This window comes from Trachypithecus francoisi, unplaced genomic scaffold, assembly GCF_009764315.1.
Source record: "Trachypithecus francoisi isolate TF-2019V2 unplaced genomic scaffold, Tfra_2.0 Lachesis_group7, whole genome shotgun sequence".
Lineage (NCBI taxonomy): Eukaryota > Metazoa > Chordata > Mammalia > Primates > Cercopithecidae > Trachypithecus > Trachypithecus francoisi.
The window spans coordinates 35,801,232-35,814,497 of NW_022681472.1; the positions used below are offsets into that span (position 1 = coordinate 35,801,232).

Here is a 13,266-nt window from a genome sequence, read left to right on the forward strand (position 1 = left end):
TTGGAGCTGCACTATATAACCTTATGCTGAATGATTTCTAAAACCTATACCATATTTAAGAGAAGAAAGGTGCTAAACAATTTATGTGCCAGTTTCTATCACACACTCAAACACCTATAAATACTTTACACATATGCTTTATACATGTGTATGTATACATACATACACAGAATCTCTGAATGGATAGAGAAGAAAATGGTAGAAAATGGTTGTTACGGCCGGGCGCGGTGGCTCAAGCCTGTAATCCCAGCACTTTGGGAGGCCGAGATGGGCGGATCACGAGGTCAGGAGATCGAGACCATCCTGGCTAACACTGTGAAACCCCGTCTCTACTAAAAAATACAAAAAACCAGCCGGGCAACGTGGCGGGCGCCTGTAGTCCCAGCTACTCGGGAGGCTGAGGCAGGAGAATGGCGTGAACCCGGGAGGCGGAGCTTGCAGTGAGCTGAGATCCGGCCACTGCACTCCAGCCCGGGCGACAGAATGAGACTCCGTCTCAAAAAAAAAAAAAAGAAAGAAAGAAAGAAAGAAAATGGTTGTTACGCAGGAGAAATGTCCTGGGAGACAGAAATGGGAGAGAGATTTATTATTAATTTACAAACTTTTAGTCCTTTTGAATTTTGTATTATGTGTATTAATTACCTGATTACACTAGACAAAATGATGTTAAAGTTTTGTTTTTTTTTTTTTTTTGAGACGGAGTTTCGCTCTTGTTGCCCAGGTTGGAGTGCAATGGCATGATCTTGGCTCACCGCAATCTCCGCCTCCTGGGTTCAAGCGATTCTCCTACCTCAGCCTCCCTAGCAGCTGGGATTACAGGCACGCGATAGGCCACCACGCCTGGCTAATTTTGTATTTTTAGTAGAGACGGGGTTTCTCCATGTTGGTCAGGCTGATCTCAAACTCCCGACCTCAGGTGATCCGCCCACCTCGGCCTCCCAAAGTGCTGGGATTACAGGCATGAGCCACCATGTCTGGTCGTTAAAGTGTATTTTTTAAATACACTTAGGGTTTTTTTTAAAGGGCAAGTTATAAAACGCAATATTCAGTAAGAAAGTTGTGATTTGTTGGCCAGGTGCAGTGGCTCACGCCTGTAATCCCAGCACTTTGGGAGGCCAACAAGGGCAGATCACCTGAGGTCAGGAGTTTGAAACCAGCCTGACCAATATGGGGAAACCCCATGTCTACTAAAATTACAAAAAAATTAGCTGGGTGTCGTGGCGTGCGCCTGTAGTCCCAGCTACTTGGAAGGCTGAGACAGGAGAATTGCTTGAACCCAGGAGGCAGAGGTTGCAGTGAGCCAAGATCACGCCACTGCACTTCAGGCTGGACAACAGAGCAAGCCTCCGTCAAAAAAAAAAAAAAAATTGTGATTTGTTTAAAGCATAGATACATGAGCAGGTATAAATTAATACGCTAACTATGATTTCTCGTTCTCAGCACAGGATTATGGGTAATTTTCTTTTTTCTCCGTAAATATTTCTGATTTTTCTAAAATAGACAACTATTCTTAGGTTCCAAAAGGCATTTTTACATTCTAACTTTTTAAAAACTTCCACTATATATTAAAATTCCTTAATCTGTTGGAAACATTTTTCTAATAAAAATACATGGCTACAGTTATGGTTTCAGTACAGCTGGTACCCACTAGTTTAAATAAAATTTGGGAATGTCTCAGAACAGAGATTTCACAACAGTCAATAATTAAAGCAGAAATAATTAACCCCAAAAGGAAAATAATCTTAGCCTACAACAAAAGACTCAGTAGCACAGAATTTCCAGGGATTTGGGTGTTCTTTTTGATTTTGCACTGTGAGTGAGTGTATTTGTTTTTATTACATGCATACATTATTCTGTTTTGAAATCTTGCTAAAAGATCACAACCCCTCCTACCACTCAGCTTTTCCCCTAGGGACTAGGCAGGCTGCCACATAAAAATAAATGCAGGAAGTGAAGAAGAACTAACAAAGACATCAGCACCATATGGAAATGGAGAAACTGTTGACCAAATAAATTAACAGCCTGGGTGGGTCACGCCCAGAGACTTGCGAGTAGACCCTCAAAATTGTTACCCATTATTCTCTACATTTGCTTTACTTTTAAATAAATGATACCCCACTTTTCTGTTATTTATTTCTAAGGCACAATTACAATGTTAAAATGATAGTGACATATTATTGTGTTATTCTCTTTTTTGAAGCCTTTCCTCTCTCCCTAGTTTTTTTGGCCCCAGGAACCATTCCTCTTCCCCTTAACATCATAAAGTTGTTTTTTTTTTTTTTTTTTCTAATTCAAATTTGTACAATGTGTAGTGGGCTAGATGACTGTCACTTCTATATAATAGTGCTAAACTGAAGGTTATGACTAACATGAGAGCACTCAAGTATGTATATTTATTCAGCTCCATAAAAAGTAGTCAGGAGGGTTTTCTACACAATGTATGCTCTAGTTAGCAGCACTGCTCTATCAAAGTAGGAAACACTACACAGTAAATGTGCTGCGCTGAGCTTAATGCTTGGAAACTCTTGAGAGGCATTATGAAATTTAACGTATTTTAAATCATTTGATGTTCACTGAACTCTCACTATAAGCAGAGTATTGTATTCAAGTCCCAGGTATGAGAAAAAGTAGAAAAACAGCAGAATCTGGGCCTAATACCACAGAGCATTAGAATACACATGGTTAGCCCGGCGCAGTGGCTCACACCTGTAATCCCAGCACTTTGGGAGGCCGAGACGGGCGGATCACGAGGTCAGGAGATCGAGACCATCCTGGCTAACACGGTGAAACCCCATCTCTACTAAAAAAATACAAAAACTAGCCAGGCGAGGTGGCGGGCGCCTATAGTCCAGCTACTCAGGAGGCTGAGGCAGGAGAATGGTGTGAACCTGGGAGGCGGAGCTTGCATTGAGTGGAGATCATGCCACAGTACTCCAGCCTGGGCGACAGAGGGAGACTCCATCTCAAAAAAAAAAAAAAAAAAAGAATACTAATGGTTGAAAACATAAGGAAAACTCTGTGTTTATTTTAAAACTTTACAGCTCTGTTAAGTACAATCAGTAGCAAGAACAGATTTTTTTGATAACTTCACATAAGAAGGTTGAAAGAGGCAATTTCAAGAGATAAATGCATGTAAGACAAGAGGGAGGGCATTTAATTTTGCATCTAGAGTTTCATTAGGGATTTTTTGAGGGACAAATGTAAGAAAACTCCATGTACATTACAAACTATTAAAAGTTCAACAAATCCTAAAATTTTCTGCTTTAGTTTTAAATATGTTGCCAAAAATCACAATTCAGGAGATAATCACAGAGTATGATAAACCTTATTTCAGCCAACACAGTTCGCTAGTGAACATCAGGTTTAAAATCCCAGGTTCTGCCTTTTCCAGTTTAAGGCAGGAGTCTTGCTCCAGATTCATTTAAGGCTGAGTCCACCCTACTAGTTCAAATATCTTCCATGTAAACTTACTCTCCAAGCCCAGCACCGCCTTATCAGCAACTTTCTCTGGCTAAGTTCTGCTTCTTGAGAATACAGAGGGAAAACAGAACAAGAGAAAGCAGGAAACAAGAGACGGATATGGAGGGACACAGAGGTTACCATGGCTGGGGCCTGCTCGCTCATCTTAGGCAGTCAACACACATTTCTGAGCACCTACTGTGTGCACTGGTAACATAAAGATGAAAAGGCAGGTAGGCAGATGGAAGCAAGAGTAAGGAATGGCTAGGTGGGTTTGTTTTTTGTTTGTTTGTTTTTTGAGATAGAGTCTTGCTCTGTCACCCAGGCTGGAGTGCAGTGGTTTGATCTAGGCCCACTGCAACCTCCGCCTCCTGGGTTCAAGTGATTCTCCCGCTTCAGCCTCCTGAATAGCTGAGACTACAGGCCGGTGCCACCACGCCCAGCTAATTTTTGTATTTTTAGTAGAGACAGGGTTCCACCTTTTTGGCCAGGCTGGTGTCAAACTCCTGGCCTCAAGTGATCTGCCTGCCTCGGTTTCCCAAAGTGCTGGGATTACAGGCATAAGCCACCCCACCCAGCCTTGGCCACGTAGTTCTAACACAGCAAAGCTTCGGAGTAAATGAACTGACCCTCCCAAAGCAGTGCCTCTTCTTTCATTCTAAGCAGAGTCCTCCACCCCAACCAAAGAAAATATGGGGAAAATATAGACAGGAAAAGACTATTTACAAGCTAAAGATATGAAAAAAATATGTCTTAGAATGAGACACTTAAACTAGTCCTATAAAAACTACACAAAATGTATTACCAAGTTGGAATACTGCAGTGCTACCAATGACTGTCATTCTTACCACCCAAGCTAGAACACAAACACCATTAAAACTAGTTATTCCACTCACGTAAGTAAAACACAGCCATTTAATTTACTTTGACAAGTACCAAACAGTTATTCTAAAAACATCATTATGTTAAACGACAGTGTAAAACAGATTAGTAACAGATTAGTATACAAACACGAGTGGACACGTTTGTCATCATGTCTCCCCCATCCTGCGTCGCCCCCATTGAAAGCCAGACAGACATAATGCTGACTTACATGGTGGCCTCTAAGCCGGCTAACAATATATACAAGACATGTGACAAGCTTTCTGACTCAAACATTTGCATGTCTGCTATGTGCAAGTCATCATGTTACCCAACTAAGGACAAAGATGAAATATGTTTCTAACCTCAAGAAGCTTAAAATTTAGATAATAATGTGTATGTATATATATATTATACATTACCTGTATACAGCATATTGTATATAATGTCTATAAGCACTTGTGTTAAGTGTGAAATTAATCTGAAGGGGAGCGAGGAAAGCGTTGAAAGACTCCAAAGATTCTATCTTACAAGTAATCGAAAGTAAAGTACAGGCTTGGCCCAGTGGCTCACACCTGTAATCCCAGCACTTTGGGAGGGCGAGGCGGGTGGATCGCCTGAGGTCAGGACTTCGAGACCAGCCTGGCCAACATGGAGAAACCTCTGTCTCTACTAAAAATATAAAATTAGCCAGGCTGTGGTGGCGCATGTCTGCAATCCCAGCTACTTGGGAGGTTGAGGCAGGACAATCGCTTGAACCCGGGAGGCGGAGGTTGCAGTGAGCCGACATCGCGCCACTGCACTCCAGCGTGGGCCACAGGGGGCGACTCAAAAAAAAAAAATAAGAGTCTCAAAAAAATAAAGTACAAGATAGTATATTTGGAATATAGTTTGATTTACATAAAAGTGCACACATGACGGCACATACTGGAGGAAAATAAGCAATACATGAAAACTTGTGTCAGGGCTCAAAACAGGAGTGATTCCTGTCCTCACTTCCCAAGATTACCTACCTTGTTTTCTTTCTTCAGCATTTATGTATCTTTTTAAAATCGTGCCACACACATCTGCGTACAGTCAGTGGCTTATGAGCAGCAGAGATCTCTAGGATGAAACAATATTTAAATCTGAAAACCATGCCCTATTACTGCTCTATTTGGGGGCAATTTCACTCGAGTTGTTTTCAGAAACAAGTGCACCCAACGCTACGGTAAACTAGACTGAAGGTTTTGTGTTGTGGGATTTCACCCTTCCAACGAAAAGCTCTCTTCCCTCAAACCCACGGACACCACTCCACAATTTGGGGGTTCCTAGTATGATAAATATCTGCCTTCCAAACCCTCCATGGGCTCAAACGCCACCAAAAATCCTAACCACCTGAACTTAGAAGAACGCATAAAGTCTTAATTTATGAGGGAGAGAGGGGTTTCCCACCTGGAGGGACCAGAACGACCCACTGTCCTCTGTTCCTGGTTCCAGTCACTTACAAGAGCTGGCTGTGCCGTGCTCCCTTCACGCGGCTTTCCACCCAAAGCGCATCACAGTCGCCAGCCCCTGACGCTAGCCCCTTCGCCACCTCCCAGAACCTTCCCTCCCTCTCCCCCACACACGCACACTCACACTCAGCACATGCACACTCACACTCACTCACACACGCAGCCCCATCTGCCCCCGCCAGAGCCGCTCCTTCCAGGGCCCCAGGATGCCAGATCCAGATCCGGGAGATGCAACTTGCGGCGCCGGCCCAGGAGGCTCGGCACCTGCTCCGGCGCTGGGCCGCGCGCAGCCCGGCGCCGAGCCTAAGCCCGAGCCCAAGCCTGCGGGGTCCGCGCCCTCACCTTGCTCGCCGCGGTCCATGTCTCCAGCCCGCCGCCTCGCGTCCTCTGCACCCCCGCCGCCTGCAGCCCGTCCCAGCTCGGATCGCCCGCCGCGCCGCGCCGCGCAGAGCTCCTCCTAGCCTCCGCCGGCGACTCCCGCGAAGTCCCCACCCCCAGAGGCGTCGGGCGCGGCGGCGCCGCCCGCCCTCGGCCGGGAGCGCTTTCCCGGGGCGTCACCCAACCACCTGACCCGGCCGACCTGTGCGCTCCGCCACGTCGGCGCGGGCGGCGCAGCGCGTAGAGGGTCGGGCGCGCCCCTACTCCTGCACCGGCTGAAAGTCGGCCGGGAGGAGGGAAGAGGACGGCGAGGAGATGGACTCGGCCATGGAGGCTGCGTGGAGCCTGCTTGGGAACCGGGATGGCGTTTGCCTTCCACCATCAAGTTATTTATAAAATCAAAAGTTTCCTACGAGGCCTTGGAGCTGCCCTTTCTCCGCATCTGCGAACACCTACTTTCCTATACTTACAGTAGAAAACACAGGAACGTTATTTAGAAATGCCAGTGGCTCTTTTTTCTCTGTATTTTATTACCTAAATAATGCCGTATGATCTCTTAACTAGGTCATAAACAAGCATAGGTGAAACTTGCAAAGAATCTCTTGAAAAATTGTATAGTCCTTTCCATAGAATGCGGATTTTTTAGGTGACAAGCTAGGAAGATTTCCATATAATAAAAACCTGTTTTGAGTGCAGGACTGAGGACAACACTCAAATGAATTAAATCAAATGAAATTAATTAAATTAACCGAAGGTCAGAATTATCAGCGGAGATCTTTGGAAAATGCGTGTTGAGGCGTCGTGTCCGTTGATCAGTTTGAAGTTCCTGTAATAATCCAGTTCTTTTCATCATTAGCCTTAACAATCTCTTTTCACAGGGTTCTGCAGTTACTCCTTCCTCTTCCATGAAGTCACTTTGATTGTATGGGTCGTGGTCTTCAGGTGGTGTCTCAATTCATAAGTCATCTGAGGCTGCAAATGAACTGGGCTTCTCTTCTGTATTGCTTGACGTTGAGCCCGAAGCATTGTGTAGCACTCCACAGACAACAAAGCAGCTATTCAGATGTTTTTAAATTACTTATAGTTACCTGAAGTGACTCCATGCTATTAATATCTCTATACTGTCGCGCTGTATATAAAGTGTAGCTCTCTCTAGCCTGCATCTTCCAGTGTCTTCTGGTGACTTTTACTGTTTCACTCAACCAGATGTAATCTCTTCTCTTTGAGTCTTTCTACTCTCACTGCACTTGGCTCCTCTCCTGTGGCACTCACCCCAGTGCTGGTGCCAGGATGCTACCAGTGTATGTTTCACAGTCCTATTAGGCTACAACCTCCAGGTGTTAAAGTCCTTAAAATGGCCTAATAAAAAAAAAATCAAAAAACAGGCCTGGCGCGGTTGCTCACGCCTGCAATCCCAGCATTCTGGGAGGCCAAGGCGGGTGGATCACTTGAGCTCAGGAGTTTGAGACCAGCTTGGCCAACATGGTGAAACCTTGTGTCTACTAAAAATACAAAAAGTAACTGGGCATTGTGGCACACACCTGTAATCCCAGCTACTCAGGAGGCCGAGAGGAGAATTGCTTGAACCCAGGAGGCAGAGATTGCAATGAACTGAGATCGCGCCACCGCACTCCAGCCTGGGTGACAGGGCAAGACCCTGTCTCAAAAAAAAAAAAAAAGTTCCAGGTGGGCAAAGATTATTTTGGATTTTGGTCATCTCTGCATCCTTTAATTCTACCATGCAATTCATAAATATTGTAATTTTAAACCAGGCATGGTGGCGTTTGCCTGTAAACCCGGGAGGCTAAGGCAGGAGGATTGCTTGAGCCCAAAAAGGTGCAATATGATTCTTTAAAAAAATTTTTTAATGTAACATTAAGGTAAGTTTTGGCACCAGCAGAAAATTCTGTATGTGGTAAAGAATTTTTGACTAGCTGATACTGAGATCTATTGTATAGAGATAAACATCTGGAGAGACAATCTCTCAATGTACTAATTTGTGGACAAATAAATAGACTTGAACATGAGTGTCCATTAAAATATTTATTCTGTTTGTATCTGTTTAACTTACTATATAGTGATGAACTTGTTATGTATGCTGAAAGGAAAAAAAGTCTTGTCTTTTGAAGAGTTTACAGAGTAGTTCACATGCAGCAGAGATGGCTAATAGCCTACCTGATGAACAGCTTTCCTGTTTTCCTTCCTAAGAGAACCTAAATATTGTTTGGAGTGGCAATGTGCCCAGCTGAAACACTGGGCACTTGAAACTGCCTTGCAGCTAGGGTTGGGTCTCTCTCATTAATATCCAATGAGATGTGAGCAAACTGTACTAGTTGGAATCTCCAAGAAAGCATTTAAAAAGAAGACAGACTTGGCAGCATTACTTGGCCCTTCACCCTTCCCATTCCTGCCTAGAGGGGCAATAGCCATTTTGCAAACACGAGGAAGAAATTCACAAGCCAAGGATGGCGGAAAGAACCCAAGAATCCATGGCATCAGAGACCTGCTTCTTACAGGAAAAAAAATAAATGCCTGACTCTGTAAGGCCACTATAGTTGGCTTTCTGTTAGATGGAGCCAAATGCAATCCCAAATGATAGAATGTGCCATATAAAAAATGCACTCTGGCATGCACCCACGTAGATGGATACATGCAATCCTGAGCCTTAGAGATAGATTAACTTAATTTTCTCTTTGAAGTTAAATGAGCACTGTTCATACTATAAATATCCTAGTACATGATATTTCCACAAAAGCCTGCTTTTCTCTTGCATCTTCCTACTACATGATATTTCTACAAAAGCCTGCTTTTCTCTTGTGTCTTTCTACTACTTCATTTGTTTTCTTCTGACAGAATCTGCGCTTACAATTTATGCTGTGTTACTTCTGAAATGAACAGGTCTTATGTTTTAGCACTCTGAGAAATCTCTGGAGAATGACTAGCACTTAAACAGAGCACCTGGGTGCATTGAACTGAACCACATTTAAAAGGCTCAGTACAGGAAAGAAACACTAGATTTACTTTGCGGTGTTATTATTGTTGATGGGAACATGGATTTTTTTTTTTTAAGTTTCTTTTTTCAAAATACTCATTTGTTGGTGAAATTTCTACAAGAAATTGTAAACTCCCCCCAAAAAAACAAATGCATTGAAGCAAATGAAGGTATTGAAAAGGATAGATAGAAACCGAGTTATGTAAGTGGAAAAACTCTATACTCTGCCTTCATTGTATGTACCCTCCTTGACCGATAGCCAGCAGAAATCACAGAATGTGTGGCAAGTGGAATGCTTTCTGTAGTCCTACCCCTCACATTTGTGGGGACTGGGGCGAGGATACAAACGGGGGCCCTGGCTTTCTCTTCTGGCTTTGTCCTTTCACTTTGACTCTGTCCTGCCCTGGGCCAGCCCACTCCCTTGTGCTTGGATGCCTTAGGACCTATCCCATCTCTATCCACCCTTTCCCATCAGCCGAGCCTTGGCCATACCTCCATTCTAGGGTTGCACTAAAAAGGACTGTCCTGGGAGAAAAGCCGAAGGCCTTGACAACAGATGTTGGCCAGTTTAGGCAAGAGATTTTGTAGTTATAGCTACCAGATGCACAGTCGATAAAGAGGGGGTAGATATTTGATGCTAGGGACTGCTCATCAAGGAGAACAAAAGTGGGAAATCTCTATGGGGCCCAGGGCGCCCAGTGGAGGGGCTTCAGGTAGCCTGGGTCTAGGGTTGCCAGATAAGATAAAAGGACACCCAGTTCAATTTGAATTTCAGATAAATGACAAGTAATATTTTAGTGTAAGTATATCCCTGGCCAGGAGTGGTGGCTCATGTTTGTAATCCCAGCACTTTACGAGGCCAAAGTGGGTGGATCACTTGAGGTCAGTAGTTCAAGACCAGCCTGGCCAATGTGATGAAACCCTGTCTCTACTAAAAATACAAAAAATTAGTTGGGTATGGTGGCACATGCCTATAATCGCAGCTACTCAGGAGGCTGAGACAGGTGAATCACTTGAACTCGAGAAGTGGAGGTTGCAGTGAGCCGAGATTGCACCACTGCACTCCAGCCTGAGTGACAGAGCAAGACTTCATCTCAAAAAAGAGAACCAAAAAAGTATACCTTACAATATTTGCAACATACTTAAATGTATATTTAAATAAAATATAATGTATTATTTATCTTAAATTCTTAGCAAGGTGTCTTATATTTCTGTTTGCTAAATCTGACTACCCTACCTATGTCAAAGGGTAGTTCTGGCTCTCTGATTGTTCAAACAAATGAAGGCATATGATACCACAATTCTGAAAATTGTATCATCATCCAGGAGAAAGACAGACTCTTCCTGCTTGAATCATGGTAGTAAACAAAGGGATGAAGGTTAGGAGGCCCAAGAAATCAAGAACAAGTTTTGGAGAAAAATTGATTTAATGTCAGGTAATGAACATTTTTTTGCTTAAGATAATTGAATAACCATCTTATTGTATCCCCTTAGCCATGTAAGAGACTGACTGTGAATATGAAATAAACAACTTTTAAAAATGTGTAGAAACAGGTACTGGCAGGAAAGAGTACTTAACACTAATGGAGGTTGGACACATAAATACCTAAACATTAACAGGAAACGATCTCACACTATTGATTTTGGCTATGTTAAGAAAAGCCATAGACTACTTAATCTTTCTTGTATGTTTTTAAGTCACTCTGGATTCTGCGTATTTATCAAATTACATATGGGAACTGGGTAGGGAAAGGAGTGCTAGGAGAGCCACTGTCCCTTTTCTCTTGGAGTCTCCACCATCACCGTTCTAATCTTTTCATCTCTCTCTAAGATTACCATAGGGTATAAAATGCATAAGAGATATGTATATTTAACAATTAAATGATTGACAATATTTCTAAATTTTTACACCAGTGTTCAACTCAGTGTCCTGCAAACCATTTCACCCCTGCAAAGATAGCTAGTTTTCCAGAATGCCAATGGTTCTCTGGCAGATATGGTGTAGGCCAGAATGGCAAGTGCCCAGGGTCTTTGACTGAAGAGCCAAATTCTGTGCCACTGTCACCAAAATGTAACTCTGCAAGGCCAGAAACAACTAAAAACTCTGGGGTGGATTTATCTAAACCATCACTTAAAACTATCTGGCCAGGTGCAGTGTCTCACATCTATAATCCCAGCACTTTGGGAGGCCAAGGAGGGAGGATCACTGGGGGTCAGGAGTTCAAGACCAGGCTGGCCAACATGGCGACTAAAATACAAAAATTAGCCAGGAGTGGTGGTGGCGCATGCCTGTAATCCTAGCTACTTGGGAGGCTGAGGCACAAGAACAGCTTGAACTCAGGAGGCGGAGGTTGCAGTGAGCAGAAATGGCTGCAACTCCAGCCGGGGCGACAGAGTGAGACTCTGTCTCAAAAACAAAAACAAAACAAAAACATCACTAGCTGAGTGTGGTGGCTCAGGCCTGTAATCCCAGCACTTTGGGAGGCTGAGGTGGGAGGATTGCCTGAGTCCAGGAGTTTGAGACCAGCCTGAGCAACATAATAAGACCTCCTTGTTTCTACCAAAAAGTCAAAAAGTAGCCAAGCATGGTGGTATGTGCCTGTAGTCCCAGCTACAGGAGGCTGAGGCAGAAGAATTGCTTGAGCTCAAGAGGTTAAAGCTACAGTGAGTCAAGATTGCACCACTGCACTCGGCATGGGCAACAGAGCAACACTCTGCCTCAAAAAAAAAGGAAAGAAAAGGAAAGAAAAAAAAATCACTACCTTGAGCCTCTCACTTCAGCTTCTCTGGTTCACTGTCCTCATCTTTAAAATATGGAGTCATACTTTAGGGGATAAAGATGGCACATCAGACACATTTTTATTGATTGATTGATTGATTGAGACATTGTCTCACCTGTTGCTCAGGCTGAAATACAGTGACAGGATCATAGCTCACTGCAGCCCCAACCTCCTGGGCTCATGTAATCCTCCTATTTCAACCTCCTGAGTAGCTGGGACTACAGGCATGAACCACAGCACCCAGCCTTATTTATTTTTAAAATGTTTTTTATTGAGATATAACTCATGTACCATAAAGCTCACCCTTCTGAAGTAAAAATTTAAGAGGTTCTTGTAAATTCACAACATAGATTCATTCTTACTTCCTCCCTATGCTGCTAAAATTACAGTAAAGAGATAAACTCATAAGGACAAAGAGAAAGTAAGTGTCTATGTAATGATAATTGGTCTTGTGAATCTGAGAAGGCCAAATGCTAGACTGGCAGTGGGGAACGCCAAGAAGAACCTAATTTTCATTGCAGCACTTCCAAAAAACTCAGGACTTGCCTCAGGTATCTGTGGATGTAGAACGAAAGTGAGGCTCAAAACAAGAGGATTGGTTGAAAGTCTACTTAAGAAGAAGTTGGGTCCCATCCCCTCCCCTATTCTGCAAAGAAGACTAAAGTGGCTTCTCAGGAGAAGGAAATTTGACAATCTCTTCACTAGAAGACTAAGTGCATTTGAGGATGAGGATTTCCTAATACAGGCAGAAAAATTCATTAGCAGTTCACATAGTGAATGCTGTTTTTCCAGCCTTGCTCTGCTTGGTTCTCAGGATGCAAACAGCCAGACATACACTCTGAAAGCAGGAGACCAAAAGATCCATCTCTCAGGAATTTGACCAACCTAAGAGTAAAGAACTAAAAATGTTGACATTGGATAAACCAGATCACCTTACCCTCAAACCTATGGTCACAAGTCTTGCCCATGTACCTGAAAAAGCAGTCAGCTGCTTCATGCTCGTGGCAGGCAGCCTTGATCCAGAGAAAAACCCTAATATGGCTTGGCTCTGACCCCACCCAAATCTCACCTTGAATTGTAATAATCCCTATGTGTCAAAGGCAGAGCCAGATGGAGATAATTGAATCATGGGGGCAGTTTCCCCCATCTTGTTCTCGTGGTAGTGAATAAGTCTCACGAAATGTGATGGTTTTATAAATGGGAGTTACCCTGCACATGTTCTCTCTCCTGCCTGCTGCCATGCAAGACATGACTTTGCTCCCCTTTTGTCTTCCACCATGATGGTGAGGCCTCCCTAGCC

At 43.6% G+C, this 13,266-nt stretch overlaps 1 protein-coding gene across 3 annotated transcripts in view; it reads right to left on the reverse strand.

Annotated features, from left to right (window-relative positions):
* Positions 1 to 6,398, reverse strand: part of TPD52 (tumor protein D52) — a 140,773-nt gene extending 134,375 nt beyond the window's left edge. For all 3 annotated transcript variants that reach the window (XM_033203571.1, XM_033203569.1, XM_033203567.1), the window contains exon 1: positions 6,159 to 6,398. In XM_033203571.1, the coding sequence (XP_033059462.1) occupies positions 6,159 to 6,177 (19 nt within the window). In that variant the 5' untranslated portion in view covers positions 6,178 to 6,398. The remainder of the gene's footprint in view (positions 1 to 6,158) is intronic.
* Positions 6,399 to 13,266: the final 6,868 nt, after the last annotated feature.